We start from the raw sequence: 25,299 nt of genomic DNA on the forward strand, positions 1-25,299 counted from the left end.
CTCTTTCCCTCTCTCTCTCCTACCTCTTTCCCTCTCTCTCTCCTACCTCTTTCCCTCTCTCTCTCTCTCTCCTACCTCTTTCCCTCTCTCTCTCCTCCTACCTCTTTCCCTCTCTCTCTCCTACCTCTTTACCTCTCTCTCTCTCTCTCCTACCTCTTTCCCTCTCTCTCTCTCTCTCCTACCTCTTTCTCTCTCTCTCTCCTACCTCTTTCCCTCTCTCTCTCTCTCTCCTACCTCTTTCCCTCTCTCTCTCTCTCTCCTACCTCTCTCTCTCTCTCTCCTACCTCTTTCCCTCTCTCTCTCCTACCTCTTTACCTCTCTCTCTCTCTCCTACCTCTTTCCCTCTCTCTCTCTCTCCTACCTCTTTCCCTCTCTCTCTCTCCTACCTCTTTCCCTCTCTCTCTCTCTCCTACCTCTTTCCCTCTCTCTCTCTCTCTCTCCTACCTCTTTCCCTCTTTCCCTCTCTCTCTCTTTCCTACCTCTTTCCCTCATTCCCTCTCTCTCTCTCCTACCTCTTTCCCTCTCTCTCTCTCTCTCCTACCTCTTTCCCTCTCTCTCTCTCTCTCTCTCTCCTACCTCTTTCCCTCTCTCTCTCTCTCTCTCTCTCTCTCCTACCTCTTTCCCTCTCTCTCTCTCTCTCTCCTACCTCTTTCCCTCTCTCTCTCTCTCTCCTACCTCTTTCCTCTCTCTCTCTCTCTCTCTCTCTCTCTCTCTCTCAATGGAACTTCCCTCATTTCCCGGCAGTGGTATCATTGGTGACCCTGTGCCGTCTCCTTATTGAAGAGAAGTCTGGATTACGCCAGCTTTTACATGCCCTGGTTAGTTCCAATTGTATGGTGGAAAAAAGGGTCCTATGAAGAGGGAGTAGAGCCAAGCTACTGGAATGCCAAGACCAATGGCTCCCTAAGCCAACGCCAGCATGTGGAATAGATTGTTGCTGTCCGGGATAGTTATTCCTGTGTTGTCAGTGATTGTGTGGGCTACTTAAATGGCCAATTTTCTCCTTGTTGTGTCAGTCACCTCCAGTAAGTTGTCACTCAGCATTGAGCTTGTGAAATGCTCAACAAGTCGACTTTTTCAGACCTTTTGGTCAACGCACGATTTCAGAGTCGAAGGCTTAAGTTTAATGAAAGTATAAGGACACTGCAACCTATGTAGAAAGCGTTGGCCTCCAAGGTATTTGGGGTATTTCAGTCTAATGAAGATCTGTCCTATTCAGCCACTTGAGAAACAGCTGCCAAGATGACTCCTCGCTGCTGCCTACATATAGACTCAAAATCATTGGCCACTTTAATAAATGGATCACTAGTCACTTTAATAATTCCACTTTAATAATGTTTACATATCTTGCGCTACTTATCTCATATGTATATACTGTATTCTATACCATCTATTGCATCTTGCCTATGCCGCTCAGTCATCGCTCATCTATATTTATATGTACATATTCTTATTCCATCCCTTTACTTAGATTTGTGTGTACTGGGTAGTTGTTGTGGAATTGTTAGATTACTTGTTAGATATTACTGTACTGTCGGGAACTAGAAGCATACGCATTTCACCGTACTTGCATTAACATCTGCTAACCATGTGTATATGTGACCAATACAATTTCATTTGATGATCTGTCCTATTCAGCCACTTGAGAAACAGCTGCCTAGATGATGACTCTTCAATATAATGAAGATCTGTCCTATTCAGCCACATGAGAAACAGCTGCCAAGATGACTCCACTTCAATATAATGAAGATCTGTCCTATTCAGCCACATGAGAAATCGCTGCCAAGATGACTCCTCTTCAGCGATTGTATTTGGGATAGACCTTACAATACTCTACAGTGGAGTTGCAACATAATGATTGACTGAAATTGGGCATATTTTCATGGCGCAAAAAGTTGAAATAGCCTATGCTTGAATGTTTTGCCTAATGTAGATAACAGGTTTAACTGTAGTCCCCTGTGTGTTCCCTTTTGGCGTCAGTTCCATATGACTTTTCTGTCCTTTATTTTTGACGTATTGTTGGCAACTTGAACTATATCAGAAAATAAATGGCAGTAGATTATATGAATGCTCTCTGGACGTAAAGAAACAATTTATTTCAAATTCTATAACCTTCAGTGATAGTCAAGTAGTACATAAAATGAATTCACCACAGGAAGACTTAGGAAGCCCCACTGTTCCATTATCCCTCCATGTTTATGTAAGCACACTGCTCTAAAGATAGCTAATAGACATCTAGCGCTTTTTTTCTTGTCCTCATCCATCAAAATGAATTAAACTTGGCATGTCAAGTCTGTGCTGTGAATTCCCATGGTTTTAAGACTAGCCTAGTGACATGGAGAGATGGAGTTTTCTAATTTTGTGCAGTGGCAATTAGAAGCTGTAGTTAGGATGTATGACTCGTCTACCCAGACACCTGTTTTCTTAATTCACTTGGATTTTTACAGTCAGGCAGGCCTTGATAGCTTTGCGAGACAGCAGAGGTAATTGCTTTAGCTTACCTCACATTAATTACAATTGCTAGGGTAAACGTCTTCCCAAGCAGTGTACTCTTTAAAAATAATGATATTTATTTATATTTTATATATATATATATATATATATGAACTGGGCCCATGACTTTTTTTATATATATATATATATTAAAAAAAGAAATCATGGGCCCAGTTCATTTGGAGTTATGAATAGGCCTAGTTGTTATACAGAACACCACTCCAACTCCAACACTCAGACTTGTTCATAAGGCTTGAATTCAACTTATTTAGTCGTTTTAATGGCAGGAAAAGGGTCTTAGCATGATCTCTCTCTGTTTCAGACGTCACTCGCCACCAGGTTTGCGCAAGAGGCCTTTGGGAAACAGTACAAACAGACCATTGGCCTGGATTTCTTTCTGAAGAGAATAACTCTACCAGGTAAGACACCTTCATCCTTTGGTTCTTTCTGAAGAGAATAACTGCCAGGTAAGACACCTTCATCCTTTGGTTCTTTCTGAAGAGAATAACTGCCAGGTAAGACACCTTCATCCTTTGGTTCTTTCTGAAGAGAATAACTCTACCAGGTAAAACACCTTCCTCCTTTGGGTGTGCCGGCCTGCTCTGTACCACACCACAGATAGACACACACTCACGCAGGCACACGCACTCACATGCCCCCCCAGGTGATTGTTTTGTTTTTTGCCTTAGCACTACACAGTGGATTAAAATGATCAAAGCTTGATGATTAGTTGATTATTTGTATCAGCTGTTTAGTGCTAGGGCAAAAACCCAAACGTGCGCCCCTTGGGGTCCTGAGGACCGAGTTTGGGAAACCCTGCGTTAGAGGCACATTGATGTAAGATGCTGCAGTGTCTGACTTTAAATCTCTTGAATGCTGCTTATGAAACGTGCATATCTAAAAGTATTCCGACATCATTAAAGTAGCCTACTTGGAATTTATTACATTTCTTTTTACAAAAGCTGTATGTGAATTTGAGTTTGTGCACAATTTAACTTTTTATTTTTTTACACAAAGCATTAGAATTTCTGAATTTATTTTCAAATTGATACAAAATGTGTTGCATTTTGTATTTTCCTTCCCCAGTGTTTCATGGTAAAACCGAACAATTTTGTTCCTCAGGTTATCTCAGGACTTTCAATGTGTCTTTCTTGGTAGCACCACATTGTGGAGAGTCTGCCACTTCTCATCCTTATTCATTCTGAAAGCTGTTCTCTCTAGGGCAAACACCAGGATTTTTTCCCTCCATGAAGCCAATGGACAGCTTATGTCCAGAGAGGCGAGCCTTACACATAATTCTGTGGGCACAGTACAGAGTAAATACATTTAGCATTTTATATTCATATCCCGGGGTTCAACTGATCTTTGTTCTGAACCACATAAAACATTCATGTTCTTATTTGTTTATTTTCAAACCCACGGAAATAAAGCCTCGCTCTGTATCCTCTTAGATGTGTAAAATAAATGTTTATTGACTAATGTTATATTTAGACTAAAGCCCCCCATTTTCACTTCCTACCATATGGCATGGGGATTTTCAGCATTTTAAATTGCATATTTAAAATGGTGCCAAGGCATAAAGCTGCAAAAGTCTGCAAAGTAGCTCCATTCTTTTATGACTAATAAAATAACATTTAAGCAAGGGTGGATTAAGTACTAAAATAAATATATAATAACTTGAAACTATTACATTTATTCCTATATTCAGTTTCAGTTGGTAATAGTAGGAGAAAGAAAACATGAACGTTTTAGTAGAGATAATTAGGCAGACCTTAGTGAAGTAGGGAAAGGCAAGGCTTCAATGAGACATCGCACAAATAATTCCACTCTTAGTTGTTGTGATTCTGTTAAAAATAGTTGAGAACCATTACTTATCTGCAGCACGGCAAGACGTGTGCGTGCGTGCGTATGTGTATATATATATATATATAAAATAGTAGACGTTGGTTCAACACGAGTTGTAAAATGGCACATTTTCTGGGGGATTGGGTTCTCTTGACCTGATGAAGAGGATGGCTGTGTTTGCCATTTGGGTGGTCCTGAGCTTCGTTAGGACCTACGCCCGCCTTCGACTGGATGTGTTGTGTGGCTCTCTGGGGCTCTATGGGGATCTCCAAGATGGGGGGGGGGGAGTATAGCCGGCGCTGGCCCCTCTCACCGTGAAGGCCCAGCTTGTCAAACTTAATGTACATTTTCCAACGCGTAGAGAGGTGAGGTGAGGCCGATTGGCACACAAACTTCTCTTTGTGTGCTTTTAACAATACCTCTTCCAGATGTCTCATGTTTGGTCTGTGAATTAATACTTATCAAAATGGTAATGTTTTGATAGTGTTTTTATTGGGTTCCACTGAACAGTGCTAATAGCTAATGAAGACTACTAAAAACACAAAAACAGCCACTAACTCACCACGTAAGCAGGGAAACTTTGGGTCTGTTGAGTCTTTTAAACAGAAATAAAGTTTGTGTCCGACTGCAGGGGATGGGTGGGGATAGCTCGCATGCTGTAACACCAAGGGCAATTATTCATTGCACTCTTCAATGCAGCTTTACATTGACACTGTATAGTCTAGATGTAGTCACTGTGAACACTCGCGCTTCCTTCCTCGGAGAAACAGGGACTTGTGTGGTGGGGGTCAGCTCGTCCAGCCGTGTCCACACTGTACGCTCGGCTCGCCATAAGCGCTCTAGGCCAATGAAGGGCCCTCATCACACCGACAAACTCCTCACTGTCTGGTCTTCTTTTCTTTTCTCAACCACCTCTTTCATTTTCCAGAGGAGGAAAATATTTATTTAGATTTGGTTTTGTACCCTGTCCCTCTCTCTCCCTCTCCCCACCTCCCTCCTATATAAATTGGGACAGTAGTCTTCTTTTGCTTCTTATTTTGTGTTTAATTATCTGTATTTTTCTTAACACCACATATTTCTCCTTACTCTCCTCGACTTGGCAGAGAACGACACAATGCAAACAGCTATTCCCAGGCTAATAAGTGCTCGTTTTTTTCCCGGCCAGGGGTATTGAGAATGTTTAAATTACAGGGTAAGCATACCTATCCATCCCCCTGAATCTCTCCTCTGGATATTCTTGGATGTGGAGCGTGTGTGACCTGCCAGAGGCGAGCGGTTAAAAATTAAAGATTAATCTATGATTTATTGTTTCCAATATGTACATGAACAAAGTCAACGTTTTATTATAGAAATCCCTTTCCCAAAATATAGGCTCCGGTTACGACTGACTCGTGATTTCCCAAAGATTATGAGCTTTGTTAAAACAAACGCCTATATAAAGGGAACCAAAACAACCAAGATGGAAAGCTCACAAATTACAGTACAATTGAATTTGTCTTCTCTTGTCACGTTCTTTTCCAGTTGATCGACTTACGTTCACTTTTTAGTCAGAAGTTGATGGTATGAAAAAGAAGCTAACGCGTCAAGCTAAACGTTGATAGTTTTGTAATATGTGGGCTGCATTGCAGCAGCTTTTGTTTGAAACATTGAAGTCATTTAATAGTTTCTAATGATTTTAAGTTTCTCCATTTCCTCTTCCCTCAGGCAACTTGAATGTTACCCTGCAAGTGTGGGATATTGGAGGTCAAACGATTGGAGGGAAAATGCTGGATAAATATGTCTATGGTGCTCAGGTACTGTAACACACACACACACACACAATAAACGCTGAGGTGGTCTGTCGTTGTTCACGTTAGAGCTCTGAACTTTTTAACTGTATTTAACAAATTTACAATGTAGTAGTGTTTCCCTATTAGGCTTGGGTAGTTAATAAGCCTTTATGATAATATTAGTGCAACAGGACCCTGCACAGACTGCAGCCAAGTTTTACTACTTAGCTGGTCATATGGACTAGACTATGTACAGTATGAGGGGGAGTAAGAAACACCTTTCTCGCTTTCTCCCTTCCCCCGCTCTAACTTCATTATTTATTAACAAAATAAGCATATTTACAAATTATTGTGAATAGAGCGAGGTTTGTGTTGACACTGCAATAACACGTGGGTGGGAGTGTTATGTTTGTGCGTTTGCCTCATTCCACTAAGCAACATCCCTAAGTGGTTGTTGCTATATAGGCTACCATTATCTGTCACCCAAAGCCACAGTCTACGCTCTCAAAGCTGCACTTGTTTGAAGAGGTATAGATATAGCTATAGATCTGGTTTATCTGAAGAGCGTGGGGCCTGTATGGGATGTAGAGACCAAGACAACACGTGTGTGTGTGTGTGTGTGTGTGTGTGTGTGTGTGTGTGTGTGTGTGTGTGTGTGTGTGTGTGTGTGTGTGTGTGTGTGTGTGTGTGTGTGTGTGTGTGTGTGTGTGTGTGTGTGTGTGTGTGTGTGTGTGTGTGTGTGTGTGTGTGTAGGCCGGTCATGTCTGTACTGTAATACCTCCTCAGCCGCCCCGCCCGCTCACTCACACACAACAACAACATGCCGTACATCAATGCCACATTGGAATACTTTGCTCTGCGGGTTTCTCACCAGAGCTTTATGGGGCTTTCACGACCATTGTTCGACGCGCCACGGGCGACAATCAATCATAGTCATTGGTAGCGACGCGCTGTAATTGTAACTGACACAAACTGTCGTCACCGGCCTTGTGTTGTGACATTGCGTGTCCCGGACCAGACGCTTCCTGAAGAAAAAGGAGCTGCAATTCTGTTTCATGATGATGCAATCAAAGGCGAGGTAGTCTATTTATTTTGGCTCCTTTTCATATTCTATAGTCTTTTGGAATGGTAAAGAGAGAAACTGACACAATGTTGGCACTTGAGGTTTTTGTTTTTAACATGTACACTGAAGTGTTTCATCTTTGTTTACATGTCAACTAGTAAAGATGCCAGCTTTAACGGTCTGGTTACTCCGATGGGCACCTTTTGTGCTTTGCTATAGGACTACTTCCGTTTTTGTACCTACGCTGACAATACTTACAAAGTATTTTGACAAAGAGAGGGGGATGAGACCTCCTTCATAACCACACGTATATTACCCTCTTTTATTTGTAAGCACAGACAACAGAGCCAATTTTGTGGCCAGAGAACCTAACCTAACCCCCATCTTACCTTCCTATGCTTGTTTGACTGGGTGGACAAAACTCTGCGGTTCCCCTCGCCCCGATGTCCACAAACAGACAAATTAGAGCGTAGGCGTAGTGGTTCGGCTGTATGTTCTTAGCATGTCTCTCTGCATCTGTAACAGCGATCTAGGTCTTTAATGCCATGACTAACTTAGAGAGAGCCGAGGAGGTGCGAACTCCTTGGGGAGTGTGTGTTTTGAGATGGATGGGGGTAAGAAGAGGACTGTCTTTTCTCAGACACTAGTGCCACCTGCTGTTCACACTCAACCTCTCTGTCATGTTTGTTCTCATCTGATGTCAAATTGAATTTGTTTTGGAATGTTGTGATTACATCATTTCAGATTTTCAATGGTATTGTTTTTCAGGGTGTTCTTCTAGTGTACGACATTACAAACTACCAGAGCTTTAAGAATCTGGAGGACTGGTATGGCATGGTCAAGAAGGCCAATGAAGAGTCTGACGTCCAGCCTGTGGTCTCCCTGGTGGGAAACAAAAGTGAGTATCGCTGGCGCACATGCACATGCAAGCACACATGCACGCGCAGGTAGCCTGGTGGTTATGAGCGTTGGACCAGTAACTGAAGGTCGCTGGTTCGAATCCCCGAACCGGCAAGGTGGAAAAATCAGTTAACCCCCAACAACAACTGCTCCCCGGGTGATGACGTGGACTTTGATTAAGGCAGCCCCCCCGCACCGATCTGATTCAGAGGGGTTGGGTTAAATGCGGAAGACACGTTTCGGTTGAATGCATTCAGTTGTGCAACTGACTAGGTATCCACTTTCCCCCTTTCTTTTCTTCTGCTCATAGGCCACGCTCTTACACATCATAAAAGGGACTGAAGGCTAAGCAGATGAGTCAACCATAATGTATGAACACAGAGAGCTGTGAAGACAATGTCATTTTCAGTGCAGTAAAGAAAAATCACTATTTTCACTGCCGGATCATTTTTAAAATATTTTTTTCACTTTTCTTTACACTGCATAATTTAGCAGTACAGCAGCAACCATATTACTGTACCCAGCTCTATTTTGCAGTACAGCAGCGACCATATTACTGTACCCAGCTCTATTCTGCAGTACAGCAGCGACCATATTACTGTACCCAGCTCTTTTTTGCAGTACAGCAGCGACCATATTACTGTACCCAGCTCTATTTTGCAGTACAGCAGCGACCATATTACTGTACCCAGTACGATATACTGCTTTCTCGGGAACAGGCCCAGATCCCCGTGATTTGCGTGAAGAGGAGGCGGAGAAAAAGGGGCCGGACGGCGGGCTGCCTTCTGAGAATTCGTAGGTGATCGTAAGAACACCCACTTCCTTCCATTCTTCTAGCAAATGTACAATCTTTGGACAATAAAATAGATGACAGTTGCGGAAAATTAAGCTACCAACGGGATATTCAAAACTGTAATATCTTATGCTTCACGGAGTCGTGGCTGAACGATGATACTATCAGCATACAGCTGGCTGGTTATACGCTGCACCGGCAGGATAAAACAGCGGCGTCTGGTAAGACAAGGGGCGGCGGACTATGTATTTTTGTAAATAACAGCTGGTGCACGATATCTAAGGAAGTCTTGAGCTATTGCTCTCCTGAGGTAGTGTGGTCTATCATGAGATACTCGATCTACCAAGAGATCTACCAAGAGAGTTTTCATCTGTATTTTTCGTGGACCGCATTGAATGAGCTGTATTCCGCCATAAGCAAACAAGAAAACGCTCACCCAGATGTGGCGCTCCTAGTAGCCGGGGACTTTAATGCAGGGAAACTTAAATATATTTTACCAAATTTCTGTCAGCATGTTAAATGTGCAACCAGAGGGGGAAAAAACTCTGGACCACCTTTACTCCACACAAGGAGACGCATACAAAGCTCTCCCTCGCCTTCCATTTGGCAAGTCTGACCATAATTCTATTCTCCTGATTCCTGCTTACAAGCAAAAATTAAAGCAGGAAGCACCAGTGACTAGATCAATAAGAAAGTGGTCAGATGAAGCACATGCTAAGCCACAGGACTGTTTTGCTAGCACAGACTGGAATATGTTTCGGGATTCCTCCGATGGCATTGAGGAGTACACCACATCAGTCACTGGCTTCGTCAATAAGTGCATCGATGACGTCATCCCCACAGTGACCGTACGTACATACCAGAAGCCATGGATTACAGGCAACATCCAAACTGAGCTAAAGGCTAGAGCTGCCGCTTTCAAGGAGCGGGACTCTAACCCGGAAGCTTATAAGAAATCCCGCTATGCCCTCCGACGAACCATCAAACAGGCAAAGCATCAATACAGGTCTAAGATCGAATCGTACGACACCGGCTCTGATGCTCGTCGGATGTGGCAGGGCTTGCAAACCATTACAGACTACAAAGGGAAGCACAGCCGCGAGCTGCCCAGTCACACGAGCCTGCCAGACGAGCTAAACTACTTCTATGCTCGCTTCGAGGCCAATAACGCTGAAACATGCATGAGAGCACCTGCTGTTCCGGAAGACTGTGTGATCACACTCTCCGCAGCCGATGTGAGTAAGACCTTTTAAACAGGTCAACATTCACAAGGCCGTAGGGCCAGACGGATTACCAGGACTTGTACTGTGAGCATGCGCTGACCAACTGGCAAGTATCTTCACTGAAATGTTCAACCTCTCCCTGTCCGAGTCTGTAATACCAACATGTTTTAAGCAGACTACCATAGTCCCTGTGCCCAAGAACACCAAGGTAACCTGCCTAAATGACTACTGACCCGTAGCACTCACGTCTGTAGCCATGAAGTGCTTTGAAAGGCTGGTCATGGCTCACATCAACACCATTATCTCAGAAACCCTAGACCCACTCCAGTTTTGCATACCGCCCCAACAGATCCACAGATGATCCAATCTCTATTGTACTCCACACTGCCCTTTCCCACCTGGACAGAAGGAACACCTATGTGAGAATGCTATTCATTGACTACAGCTCAGCGTTCAACACCATAGTGCCCTGAAAGCTCATCAATAAGCTAAGGACCCTGGGACTAAACACCTCCCTCTGCAACTGACGGGCCGCCCCCAGGTGGTAAGGGTAGGTAACAACACATCCATCCGCAACGCTGATCCTCAACACAGGGGCACCTCAGGGATGCGTGCTCAGTCCCCTCCTGTACTCCCTGTTCACTCATGACTCCACCCTAGTCATATACTGTTCCCTGCTACCGCACAGCAAGCGGTACCGGAGCGCAAAGTCTAGGCCCAAGAGGCTTCTAAACAACTTCTACCCCCAAGCCATAAGACTCCTGAACACCTAATCAAATGGCTACCCAGACTATTTGCATTGCCCCCCCCCCCCCCCCCTCTTACACCGCTGCTGCTCTCTGTTGTTATCATCAATGCATAGTCACTTTAATAACTCTACCTACATGTACATATTACCTCGACTAACCGGTGCCCCCGCATGTTGACTCTGTACCAGTACCCCCTGGATATAGTCTCGCTATTGTTATTTTACTGCTGGCCTTTAGTTACTTGTTACTTTTATTTCTTATTATTATCCATATTTTTTTTAAGCTGCATTGTTGGTTAGGGGCTCGTAAGTAAGTCTTTCACTGTAAGGTCTACACCTGTTGTATTCGGCGCATGTGATTAATAACATTTGATTTTGATTTGATTTATTTTGCGGTACTGCAGTGACCATATTCCTGTTCCCAGCTCTATTTTGCAGTATGGCTGCGACCAGATTACTGTATTCGGCTCTATTTAGCGGTACGGCGGCGAACGTATTACTGTATCCTGCTCTATTTAGCTAGAAACTGGAGATTTGATTTTTCTATTGGGGTTCTTGATTGTTCGCTTCCCCTTCTGTCTCCACTTCTCTGATCCTGTTTCTGTGTGCATGTGTGTAGGAGTGTGTTGCAGTCGATAATACCAGATAGGCCTTTGTGTGTAACGGCTCAAGCTAATTGATGTGTTTCGATTAGCTAATTGATAGTGAGGAGCAGGGTCTCCTGGGGCGATGGGAACGGTGATGTTTGCGTGCTCTGGGGAGTGACCCTCAGTGATTTAAGACCCTAATGTGGTGGCTACAGGGCGCCCTCCCTCTACTCTAACTCCCGCCTGGACACCACTTTGGATGAGGAGAGGATCTTAGATGATAACCAGACAACCTTTTCCGAACCCCCCTCTCCCCACCCGCATCTCTCCAAAATAAAACTAATAATGATGACTGTGTTTTTTTAAACATCCCCTCTGACAGATGGGGAGACATTGCTGCCGCCGTGTTATTGTAAAGCACCCAGTCACAGCCCCGTGTGTAATGATGGCTGTCGACTGTCCAGCCTCGAACCCCTCCACCCCACTCCTCCTCTGCTCCAGTGATGAATGGCCCACAGAGTGGTATCTACACAGGAAGCCTCTCTAATGTTACTCAACGGGGCCTTTAGGTCAGGGCTTAATACGCCTGTCTAGCGCAGGGATTCTCTTGTCTTCGCATTAGGGCGCATCTCTTAATGCCCGGGCCTAACGGCAGGCGCCTCCGTATTTAGGCTACATTTTGTATACTGTCGGTGAGTGTGTCTGTGTATACGTGTGTGTAAGTGCGTTTGTTATAGTGTGTGTCAGTGTGTATACTGTAATATGTATTTAAGAAGTGTATAGCCCTCTGTCAGGGTCCCCCCTTCGCCCGCTCAGTCAGTCTGCTCTTAATGGCCATATTGCTAAGAATCGCCCATGTGTGTTTTTTTGGCTCCTACAGTCCGCAAAGAAGAAAAACAAAATCCCACACAGATTGCCCTACCCGGAGCAATCAATTACCTAGCGAGACTTTATGAATCCCTGAACCCTCTCACGGACTCCGTTTCTTCAGAGGGCATGAAGAGAGAGTTAGTCTAGCTATCTTGTGGGAATTGCCCACACAGACATTTCTGTTTTGCTTTCTTTTTTCCCCCTCCCCTGCTCCGTCGTCTTTCGCTCTTTTGCTGAGGAGCCCCTCTAACACTTATGTATCATAGCTCTTTTTATTTTTACCAAGTGCCCGGCCGTCACCCAGTTATAATGAATAGAACAAAAAATATACAGCATTCTTGGGGGGAATGTTGAGATTTTTTTTGTAGGTTCCCATGAAATCCAAATGAGTGAAGTAGCCACCAGCCCTCAGACCATGTCAACTGAAATAGAAGGACCTAACCAGGAGCTTATAAGAGCATGATTTGCACTATACAGATTTATGAGAGGGCATGTCCTCTGGGAGATGCTTTCTCTCTCTTAACCACTGACATGTTTTACTGTTGTTTCCCTTCATTCACTCTCACTTATCATATATGCAGTACTAGTGTGTTATCGACTTGCTTTTGGATGTCTACAGTATCGTGTACAAACAGTCAGAGGGTAAGGCTTCAAAGAGGACAGTCTGACCCCCACCATTTATTCGTACCTGTGCAATGCTTTTGAGACAGACACAAATAACAACCCCCCCTCCCCCCCTTTATCTTTGCCAAACCTCAGTATACTTAGCGTAATCGGGCTTAAATGGATATCTTATTTGGGATGCTGTTGTTCCCTCCTCTCCTTACCCTGGCCTGCCTGACCGCCCTCCACTGCCATTTGGCTGGTGGGGAACAGCCTCCCCATTCTCTGTTTAACACGGCCGTGTAGGGTTAAGGTGCCGTGTTAAGCCAGCGTTGTGCACCTCCTTGCCCTCCACATGCTGTCCAGACCCTTGTGTTAAATAATGGCACCACTTGTAACAATTCAGGGAGGAAGCCAATTAAATGTTTTATTGAGGACACACGTGTATACAAACGCACGCACACAGAAACGCACACACACAGAAACGCACGCACGCACAGAGAAACGCACGCACACAGAAACGTACGCACACACTGCGCACACAGAAACACAAAAACTATGCACACATGGACAGACACACACACACAGAGAAACATAGAGACACTCAAACACTTGCAGAGGGTGGGTTTTTCTAGGAACACATGGGTAATGGAAGAATGCTCAGCTCTTGGTCTGTCTAAACATACTATAACTGTTTATTACAGCACAGCCCAGTGTAACACCGTATGGTACACAGTATCCTCTCAGGAAAATGTAGACTTCATATGCATGCAGTCTCCCTCACTTATTCAGATATTGATTTCCTTTATTATTCAATGTATGTTTCAAAATATTTATATTTTTTGTTTTACTGTCATACAACTTCTGAATTAGTGATTAATAGTCTTGAAGGTGATACTTGGGCTAGTTTGAGACCTGTGGTTCGTGTAGGTAAAGGTGTCGTACTGCACGCTGTGTGAATTCATGATGTATGATGTCTTCACTTATAGGTGAACGATGGCACCATTAATTGTTAGAAGAATTGGTCTTTCTATTGTAGCTGCAGCTTCCTAAAGGGCTTTGAACTTGCAGATTTAATCATCTGTTATTATGTTGGATATAGTGAATAAGGATGTTATGTGGGGTCTGAAATTATAGACCCCCTTGAGTAAAAATGTGCAATAATGACTGTATAAAATAAACACAAATACTGAGCTATATTGTATTCTCCCAAAAATTGGAAAATTATATAATTTTATAATAATACATTTGCTTAGGGAAAGATTTTGTTTCACAACTAATACTTTTTTTTATTCTCAAAGGTAGATCCAAGTTGACACCCCTAAAGATTATTATAAATGAAGTAGTCAAAAGTTTAGTATTTGGTCCCATATTCCTAGCACGTAATGATTACATCAAGCTTGTGATTTTACAAATATGTTGGATGCATTTGCTGTTTGTTTTGGTTGTGTTTCAGATTATTTGGTGCCCAATAGAAATTGTTTACCATTAATGTATTGTGTCATTTTGGAGTCACTTTTATTGTAAATAAGAATAGAATATGTTTATATGCACTTCTACATTAATGTCACGGATAATCCTGAATGAATTGTGAATAATGAGTGAGAAAGTTACAGAGCATCAAAGACCCCCCCCCCCCCCCCCCAAGACATGCTAACCTCCCCTGTTATTGGTAATGGTGAGAGGTTAGTGTGTCTTGGGGGTATGAACTTTGACCCTCTAACTTTCTCACTCGTTATTATTCCTGATTTCATTCAGGACTATCTGTAATCATGGTAGCATCCACATTAATGTAGAACTGTTCAGAATCATATTATATTCTTATTTATAATAAAAGTGACTCAAAAATGACAGAATACGTAATTTACCATTTAATTTATTTTGGTCACACCATAATCTGAAACGCAACCAAAACAAACAGCAAATGCATCCAACAAGTTTGATGTAGTCATTGCGTGCTTTGGAATATGGTACCAAATACTAAACTGTAGACTATTTTAGTAATAAGAATCTTGGGATGTCAATCATTTTGACCCATAACTTCTGGATAATTTTTTTTGTATTACTTGCTAAACAAAATGTTTTTCTTTGAGCAATTGTATTAGTATAAAATATTTTCCCTTTCTCTTTTAGCATACAATATCGCTCAGTATTTGTATTTATTTTACACAGCCATTGTGTCAAATGTCATACCCTACTCTATAGTTTATCTATGCAATGAATGATGTGCTAAGTCAATGTATCGTAAATAGTCGATCAAGTACAACTTTGTTTTCATTTGATATTTTATGTGATGTCTCATGATCATCTTAAAGGGATAGTTCCAGGATTTTATATATTTATATATTTATTTCCTTACGTTGAATGCAGTCTATGAACAAGGAGTGACTACAATACACTCATTGATTTCGTTAATTAAACTAGCATTTTTTGATCAAAATCCATGTCCCTGTTTAGCATGTTTTAAATGTAATGTCCACAATAAATAATCTACAAATAATTTAAACCAATTAATTGAGTAACGCAATCCATTTAAGAGGTGATTATGGTATGACATTTGATACATGCTAAACGTGGCAGATTGATTTACATGAGGAATTGATCCCGAAATGCTATTGTTGCTAATTGTTTGCATTGGCCAGTTGAACAAAACCAAGTGTGGATTGCAGTCACTCCTTTTCCAGACTGCTTTCAAGGTAAGGAAACAAATTATTTTAAAATGCTAAATCACGGAAATTTCCCTTTTAAAACCTTGAAATACTGTGTTTTGGTCATTACCTGAATAATTTATCGAATGTATTTAACAAGTGGCATGTTTATGCTGACATTGGAACTGTGTACCCTCTTTTCATTCTGCAGTTTATCAAGCCAATTTGTTTTTATTAAGAGGGGACCACTGGACCCTTGCCCCTCCCCACCCACCCACCCATTCCCTTTCGATATCACTATCCCTTAGGAGCTCTGGGGGCATCCATCATGGGCTCCCACAGCCCTTATTTGGGTGACTTAAATGGGTTCAGTTCTCTTAACCCCTCCTCATCACTCATGCCTTTTAGCACGGAGGTTCTGATGTTTTTTTTTTTGCCTCATCCACGCTGGCTCACCATGGGAAATGTTCCAGATCCACGCTAGCTCTCCATGGGACATGATCCCTCCTCTGGCTGGGCGATAAGACTCCTGCACCGAGAGACTGTTCCTCTCTTTTTTTCCTCTCTCGCTCTCACATATGTTGCACTATCTTTCTTTCAGTCACACGCTCAGCCCTGTACTTACACACTATCTTTCGGAAGTTTGAACTAACATGTTCTCTTTCCCTGCCTTTTACAGTAATGTTTTCATTGGCTCTGTGTGTCAAACAATATGCGTGTTTACCTTCTACATGGTACGGCAAACCTTTCCACATACCGTTACCCATCCCACTCTTCTTCACTGCCGCCTATTCGGCCATGTGAAAACTCAAATGCCTGCTTCTAAAAACTCGGTTCTCGTACAGATGTAGGATCTTCATTTGATCACCCTGTTGCAGGATAACTTTCCTGCAATGCGAGAAATGTAAAACTTGTAGTGTATATGAGGTTTAAAAAAGCTTCTGAAGTTTGTAATTTCCACTTTGAGATTTTAGGTATATTCCCTTGCGAAAAATGTACAAAACCCTACAAAAAAATAAATCCACATAATAATTCACATTTCCTATTGCTGCAGGATTATTTTCCTGCTGTAGCAAACTGGCTCAAATTAAGATCCTACATCTGTATAACATCTCTAAACTCGGTTGTCGGTATAAAATGTCTCTCCTCCACCAACATTGTCCGGACGGAGTTGTTTGCCCTCTTGGCAAGGCCCAGGGTGGAGGCCTCCTCTCCACTCCCCTCAACCCCCTGCCCCAGTAAAGCTGCCACAGTTCCTGTCTGTTCTGTGTAGGCCTGCACATTTCTTAATAGAGATGCTCAGAAGTCCAGGAGCCCGGAGGAGCTCAATGCGCTTCTGTTTTTGGTTTAGCTCAGAAATGTTTTTCCTGGCTTGGCCCGCTCGTACTTAGGTCCTCTTACAACAAACTAAAAGGCCCTAATTGCCCCCGAGGGGACGGTTTAGCCACAATAGACATGTGGTGGGACAAAAGCCCAGTCCCCCCCCCCCCCCCCCCTCCCAGATATAGGAGATGTACACGTCAGCAGTGTCTGTGTAGCGCTGCAGGGAGGGTGACCGCAGGTTCGACACTGTAAAACATTATATATACAGTCTATAGATCCCAGTAAGGGATGGTGCATGCTTGGGTAAAGATTAGGAATGTTTACAGTATACACCAAGTCCAGCGTTTCCTGTTTTTTATTTTTTATTTATTTTTTCATTTTATTAAAGGGAAACACTGGCCGGATTGGATGTTTATTGTATCGAATCCGAAGTATGACCGCATTAGCTAAAGCAGCAGGCCCTCTTTGCTCAAAATAATTCTCTGTGATAATTACAGATTCAGGTTACTATGACGCAGTGGGAGGCTGAGGATGAATGGGAAGGTTTAGCACTTTGTTGCAGATAAGCCAGCCAGGCACCCAATGGAAATATGGCGGCCATTTGAAAACATACCTGTACACGCATCTCTCCTACTCCGTCCCGAGCCTGAAGTAAAATGAAAAGTCCTCATTCATTTTAGCCATCCATAAAGCAAATATTGTTGCACGTGCAGTAGATGATCAGTCTTCGGATGCCTTCTTGTGTGGTAAGTCACGGGCCATTTAAGTTGCACAACGCAGCACAGCTTAGCCACCTGACCCGACGGCAGCCTGGAACCATCATCACGGTCAAGCTGCGCTTTATTTCTTTGGTTTCTCCACAACATTGATATGGAGGAATGCCTTGACTAAGCTTACACAGCATAGGATACTTGCCGATGCTGCTTTGGATTCGCTAGCATCACTTTAATAAAGCCCTTAGCTTAATATTATGTTTTTGACTGTTATTTGAGAGTGGGATGGGAAGTACCTCCTTTGTTCTTATTTTGCAGTGTTGCATTTCAATCTTTAAAGTGGAACTGAGCACCTTAGCAACATGAATCTTATTAAAATCTGTTCATATACACCCCCAGGAAGAATATGCCTTTTTTTACATGAGCACTGAGTAGACATTGTCATTTTCACGTGTTCATACTTTCATGTTTCATAGACTGTTTGGGAATGACTAACATGCTGTCCAAACCGGACGTGCGCGTTGATTTTGTTCACCCACACCAGAAGCGATCAGGACACGCAGGTTGAAATATCAAAACAAACTGTGAACCAATTATAATAATTTGGGGACAGGTCAAAAAGCATTAAACATTTATGGCAATTAAGCTAGCTAGCTTGCTGTTGTTAGCTAATTTGTCCTGGTATATAAATATGGGGTTGTTATTTTGCCTGAAATGCAGAAGGTCCACTACTCTGACAATTAATCTACAGATAAAACGGTAAACCGAATTCATTTCTCATCATCTCTCCTTCTCCCTTCACACTTCTTTTTCTTCTTTGGACTTTATATGGTGGTTGGCAACCAACTTTATGGTGCATCACTACAACCGACTGGAGTGCGGACCTCAGTTAGTCTTTCAATCACCCACGTGGGTATATGCTCCTAAAAAAACTATGAGGAGATGGGAGAGCCTGGACTTGCAGCGCGTTGAGCGTCAGAAATATAACCAATTTCTGTTTTAGCGCCTGGCCACGCAGACGTTCGCGAGCAGTGTGGGTGCAATGATTGAATAACATGTATGGGTACATTTTATTTTGCAACTCGTGCACTTGATGCGATTGCTGTGGTCAGCATGTTATACTAAGGCAGTAGTGAAAATTCTATAGCAATATAGAGTGGAAAGCGGGCCGTGCATTTGGACAATTAATAGACACTGCAGTAAATAAAACCTAATAAAAACATCTGTCTTGTCCAGGACCGGACTCTACACAAACCGGTGCTCCATAGCCAATCAGAGCTCTAGTAGGCTATTATGCAAATAATCCATTTGTCACAGGCGGCCTGCCATTATTCACTTTTTGAACTAGACTGTGTTTACAGGCAGTAGCAACAGAGCGACTTCAGATCATTAGAAAGCATTCGCCAAAAGCCACAAAATACACCTGCTCTGGCTTAACTTGGAGTTTATGACAGCTATAATGAATGATGCCTCATGGGTTAAACTATGATTATGACTTGGCTTATGGCAAGTTGAATCAGGGTTTTTTTGTCCGGAGCTACAACAAAAATGTCTGCTGTTGGGTGTACTGGGAAACACTGGCTTATGGGAATGGGTTGTGTGTTATTATGAAGGCTCCTAGTGGCCTGTATGATTATTATGGCTCATAGTGCAGAGTATTACAGCTCGCCCATAAAAGCACACTTAGTTTAACTGCGACAGGAGAGCTCTGAGGACCTGGCCAGTGAAACCCTGGGCAGCGTCTTGTGCGGTTGGCTCAGAACTGGGCCTTTTGTTCACTTTCACGAGTCCTCAGAGCCCGGTAACCCAGCCGGCGAGGCCCACCGCCCCCGTGTTTTACTGTGGCAGTGACAACCTCACACTCCCCAGTCCGCCCCCACCTCCACTGTCCTGGCTACTGCTGGCCACTTTACTGTTTTTACACCCACTCACAGGGGAGGAAGACCACGCTCAATGTTGTTTTACGGGTCACTGTAGAGAAACTGATTATGTTTGAAAGTGTGAGACGGGTGTGTACAAGCGGGACGTGTGCGTGTGTGTCTGCACATGTGTTTTGGGAGGAATGGTCGGGTGACAAGATGAGCTGTGATCAATGAGCTGTCGACAGAACACTTCGGACCCGGAGGAAAGCTGGTCCCCTGACGGTCCTGGACCGTTTCAGGCCACCGGGGCAGGGGCGCCGGAGCACAAAGAGTGCTCTGTCTCTGTCAGGACCCCTCCTCCCTTCCCAAGGGTTCCACCAATGCCCCACTCCCCCTGACACTCACCATGACGCTCACCCTGACGACATCGGGCTGCAACGCCTCATTGGCCTGCACTCTCTCTTGATACCTCCATCATCATAATAATAATAATAGTGCTGAGTCACTCAAGTCTTTTGACACAAATTACTGTTCGCCATTTGAGCTTACTGACTTTTGATATGAAACACTTATTTTACTTGACTCAGATTCAGTCCTTTGGCCCCTGAATGTATGTAAGATTTTGATAACTATGAAATCACCATTGAAAATGAGACATTATAAATGGAGGTAATGCTGAATATCAGAGATTTTGTTCTCGCTTTTGATGAGCAAGCTAATCAAACACGTGGCTTCACAAAATGGCAATATAGTGCACTAAAACGTGTAGGCCTGTCGAAATTACCTTAGATGTACTTCCTTAGCAAAACAAAATCATACTTTTCCATAAACAGTATTTCATTGACATACTAATGTTTTGTAACATCAATCTAGTATTTTTTTCCCCATTCCTCCAGAAATAAACAGTTCTTGCTTTAAACAATACCCAGACTGTTTAGGCCCAATAAAAATGCACTAGAGTAGCATTTTGGACTCCCAAGCTCTGGTTACTGCATGGCTTCTGAATGAATGCATGGTGTTCCAGAGGCAAGACTGACTTAAAGCAAATGCCTAAACGGACCTTAACAGTTCACTCTGCTCAAAAGATGAAAATCATAGAATGATTAGCAGGAGTTTGCTGATGATGGATAAAGCATAGCTGTTTGTTGGTGGAGCCAAACAGTGGCCGTGTTATCCTGTTTTGATTGGTGAATTATGGCATGACATTTATGGTATGTTCATGTTGTTCTTCGTGCAAATTTCAAAGCACCAAAGCTCTTTTGCGTTTCCCAACTCTGCACTTTTTATGAGCTGTGCTCATGTCACGTAAACCAGTAGGGTATTAATCGGTTAACTGTGCTGCATGAATTGGTGTTACAGTTTAATTTTACAGGCCAGTTCATGCACAAAAAGCACAATCAATGCCGAAAGCCATTAAACATTACACTGAGAAGGCTTTCTGTAATACGTTTGTGAGATTGTAGAAGTTTTCCACGTCTAGTAACAAACAGTAAGTTTAACAGTAAATAAAATGTCACTTGCTATTAACCTGGGTTCTATATCACATTTGGAGAGAAAATAAATCCCACAAAAAGTGCAGCTGCAGTAGAATCCTTTCATGATGTCATGAGCCTGTCTCAGACACACTATTAGAGGATGGTATTGGTGTCTACTCAGCTGAACACCTCTGACTCTTATTTTGGCATCAGTCCAGTACACATCCATAATCCATTGATTGTGTTCAGTAGGAAGGAAATGTTTTGAAACAGGGAGGCATTTCAACTTGTCCAATACGAACCGTGACAAAAAAAATGCTACGGTGTGCCCTACTGAACATGACCCAAGAGGTCAAAACCCAGCAGTTGGCCATGCTGTGGACTGTTGAGCTGTTTTATTGAGCTGCACATCTGCCATAATGGGTGTGCCGGTGGTCCGTATTCCAGGATACCTCCTTCATTCCCTATGCCAACAAAAGGGAGGACGAATAAAGCTGCCTAGTGCTTTGATATCAGGCCTCTGTCACCCATCATAGTAATGGCACCTTAGACACCATAATAGAGCATAAGTCATTATAATAGTACAGGTGTGAGGGGAGGACAGTATAGATTTGGGAGAAGATAGATTGAAGATTCATCCTGTTCTTGTCTTCTTCCAGTGGATACAGAGTAGGCCTGAAGAGGAAAGTTTGGCTGAGACCACCAAGTACTGTGAGAGATTGTGGTCTGGGTGTGGCTACGGTTCAGTTCGATACACTCTCGGAGTAGAGACAACTCTCAAAATCCAGCAGCAAGGGTAGTAGCTCAATGTCAATTTATGGATGATATTGAAGGGAAAGGAACCCCCTACTGATGGGTCTGCAAGGCACAGTGAGGTAATGTTGGAAGTGAGAGGTATTCCCTCGGGTTTTATTAAACCCTGCAACTTTCACTAGGGGGGTATGACCCCCGGACCCCCCTCAAGTCATTTTCCCAACTCTCCCCAATGCTCCAACAGTTGTTTGTTTTAAATGAGGTTGGCGGCGATTAACTGTGTTATGTCAAGTTTATTCGCTGGCAGTTACTCGCTCGATTAAATGTTCCACTTGGTCCCCAGCAGTCGACGCAGTGGAACAGTGCAACAAGTCCCTGTGCTATCACTGTGTTTTTAAAAAGCCATGACGCCGGGGACCACACAGCACTATACTCACTGTCTCCTGTGAAATGATACACCTTTGTTAGTGGGAATGTGTGAAATGTATTGGCCTATTACAAATCTGAATACTGTCTTAATTTCTTGACTGACCAAATTGTATTGTTTATCAGAAGAAAACAGTGTAATTAGCATGGACACTCATTGTGTTTCCCCAAATCTACCAATGAGGAAGGCAGTTTACATTTCTCTAATGTTTAGCCTTTAGGCTGCTAACTAACTTGATTTTCTAAAGTCCCTTCATTGTATTACTTTGACACAGCTGACTGTGTCAAGAGGTTAAAACCAGTCCGGGAATATATCCTTATCATTTATATTTCTCCCTTTGGCTCTGACCTAACAAATGATTTCTTCCAATGTATTTGTCTCTCTAAATGTTCTGAGATTCACCACAATGATGACTGGCTTTTAAAGTAAACACTCATGGTGACTGGGGTGTGATGGAGTCATCGGTCTTGACGAGTGATGATCCATTCTGCTATCTCTATGTGCTAGGAGGCCTAAACAGTTGATTTCGTGTTTGCAGTCACTTCCTGGAGGTAGTTAACGTGACGTACAGTTTGTCAGGAAAGGAGAGAAACCAGATCAGCGGAGGAAGATCGTTTCAACCTGATAAGTGAAAATGGCTACATTAACACGGGTTATAAAAAGAAACTCCATAACTGTAGGCTTTTCGTGAGCTCAGTGTCCACAGACCGACGACACATGAAGCTAGAATCTGTTTGGGAGAGAAACTGTGGTTTTTGGCAATTTTAAACAGTATTTGCTGTTCTACATTTTTACTTGTTGTCATTGGCAGTCCTCCTCGCAAGATTGAAAACATTTCTTATTTCTGGCAATTTGAATTCTAACAAAAAATACATGAATTTATGCCTTAACATATCAATCATTGCATTCCTATATTATTAAATACAGTATTGTTTTATACTTTATGTGTAGTCATTTACTGCACTTTATTAAGTCTTTTCTTGGCATCCATGAAAATATAATGAATTGTCCAATTTGTTAATCCAAATGTATACATAGCCCATGTTATATTTTCATTAGGGAGGCACTTTGAGTCTCTGGGTCAGGATTGTTCTCTGGTATTCCTGTGAGGGAACGTGATAACCTAACTCTCCCTGCGACTGCCAGAGCAAAATAACACATGCCTACTCTCCCATGTCTTAGGATTGGGTCACAAATTCTATACGTTAGTCTTTAGTAACTATGGAGCAGGTTTTTTTAAATAAACATTTTGTCTATTGCTTTGTGAAATAAGTGACATTTTGTTAGGCCATTCTGGCTGGCAGAATTGGGCCTGATCCAGTGTCTCCCAAAGGATTTTGTATTTTTTTTGCAGTGGGGGCAAGTGTAAGGGGGGAAGGTTCATTGCTACTAGCGGGGTGGGGGGGTGATCAAGTCTATGGAACATGCTAGCTGTTTCCATAAACTTCCAGTCATTGAGCCAACGACTATCTGTTTAAAATCGTGTCTGCAAATATATATATATTTGCATAATATATATATATATATATACACACTACCGTTCAAAAGTTTGGGGTCACTTAGAAATGTCCTTGTTTTTGAAAGAAAAGCTTTTTTTTTTTGTCCATTTTTAAAATAACATAAAATTGATCAGAAATACAGTGTAGACACTGTTAATGTTGTAAATGACTATTGTAGCTGGAAACGGCTGATTAGGTATGGAATATCTACATAGGCGTACAGAGGCCCATTATCAGCAAGCATCACTCCTGTGTTCCAGTGGCACGTTGCGTTAGCTAATCCAAGTTTATTATTTTAAAAGGCTAATTGATCATTAGAAAACCATTTTGCAATTATGTTAGCACAGCTGAAAACTTGTGCTGATTTAAAGAAGCAATAAAACTGGTCTTCTTTAGACTAGTTGAGTATGTGGAGCATCAGCATTTGTGGGTTCGATTACAGGCTCAAAATGGACAGAAACAAAGAACTTTCTTCTGAAACTCGTCAGTCTATTCTTGTTCTGAGAAATGAAGGCTATTCCATGCGAAAAACTGTCAAGAAACTGAAAATCTCGTAAAACGCTGTGTACTACTCCCGTAACAGAACAGCGCAAACTGGCTCTAACCAGAAAAGAAAGAGGAGTGGGAGGCCCCGGGGCACAACTGAGAAAGAGGACAAGTACATTAGAGTGTCTAGTTTGAGAAACAGACGCCTCACAAGTCCTCAACTGGCAGCGTCATTAAATAGTACCCGCAAAACACCAGTCTCAACGTCAACAGTGAAGAGGCGACTCCGGGATGCTGGCCTTCTAGGCAGAGTTTCTCTGTCCAGTGTCTTTGTTCTTTTGCCCATCTTAATCTTTTCTTTTTACTGGCCAGTCTGAGATATGGCTTTTTCTTTGCAACTCTGCCTAGAAGGCCAGCATCCCGGAGTCTCCTCTTCACTGTTGCCTGGCGTTTTGCGGGTACTATTTAATGAAGCTGCCATTTGAGGACTTGTGAGGTGTCTGTTTCTCAAACTAGACACTCTATTGTACTTGTCCTCTTGCCCAGTTGTGCACCGGGGCTTCCCAATCCTCTTTCTATTCTGGTAAGGGAGTAGTACACAGCGTTGTACGAGATCTTCAGTTTCTTGGCAAGTTATCACATGGAATAGCCTTCATTTCTCAGAACAAGAATAGACTGAGTTTCAGAAGAAAGTTCTTTGTTTCTGGCCATTTTGAGCTTGTGATCGAACCCACAAATGCTGATTCTCCCGATACTCAGCTAGTCTAAAGAAGGCCAGTTTTATTGCTTCTTTAATCAGAACAACCGTTTTCAGCTGTGCTAACATAACTGCAAAATGGATTTCTAATGATCAATTAGCCTTTTATAATGATAAACTTGGATTAGCTAACGCAACGTGCCATAGGAATGCAGGAGTGATGGTTGCTGATAATGGGCCTCTTTACGCCTATGTAGATATTCAATTTTGGACAAAAGATGTGCTTTTCTTTCAAAAACAAGGACCCCAAACTTTTGAACGGTAGTGTATATAAAAATGCATCTGTGGCCACAATTTAGCAGCAGTGGGCCACCGCTGCGAAATGAATATAGGGGAAACACTGTTGTCCTTACATACACAATGGCTTACCAAAAGCATCACTGGTTAGCCTAGCCAGCCTTTTTTATTGTTTCTGCAAATCATCAAATCATGTGTTCTATTATTTCTAAGGATATACTGTAT

General features: G+C 42.6%; 1 protein-coding gene across 3 annotated transcripts in view; it reads left to right on the forward strand.

The window, feature by feature from the left end:
* rab28 (RAB28, member RAS oncogene family) overlaps positions 1-25,299 on the forward strand; it is a 53,990-nt gene that overhangs the window by 11,987 nt on the left and 16,704 nt on the right. For all 3 annotated transcript variants that reach the window (XM_045717976.2, XM_045717975.2, XM_045717977.2), the window contains exons 2-4: positions 2,816-2,912; positions 6,043-6,131; positions 7,939-8,068. In XM_045717976.2, coding sequence (XP_045573932.1) covers positions 2,816-2,912; positions 6,043-6,131; positions 7,939-8,068 — 316 coding nt within the window. The remainder of the gene's footprint in view (positions 1-2,815; positions 2,913-6,042; positions 6,132-7,938; positions 8,069-25,299) is intronic.

Source organism: Salmo salar, chromosome 05 (genome assembly GCF_965601325.2).
Source record: "Salmo salar chromosome 05, fSalSal1, whole genome shotgun sequence".
Taxonomy (NCBI): Eukaryota; Metazoa; Chordata; class Actinopteri; order Salmoniformes; family Salmonidae; genus Salmo; species Salmo salar.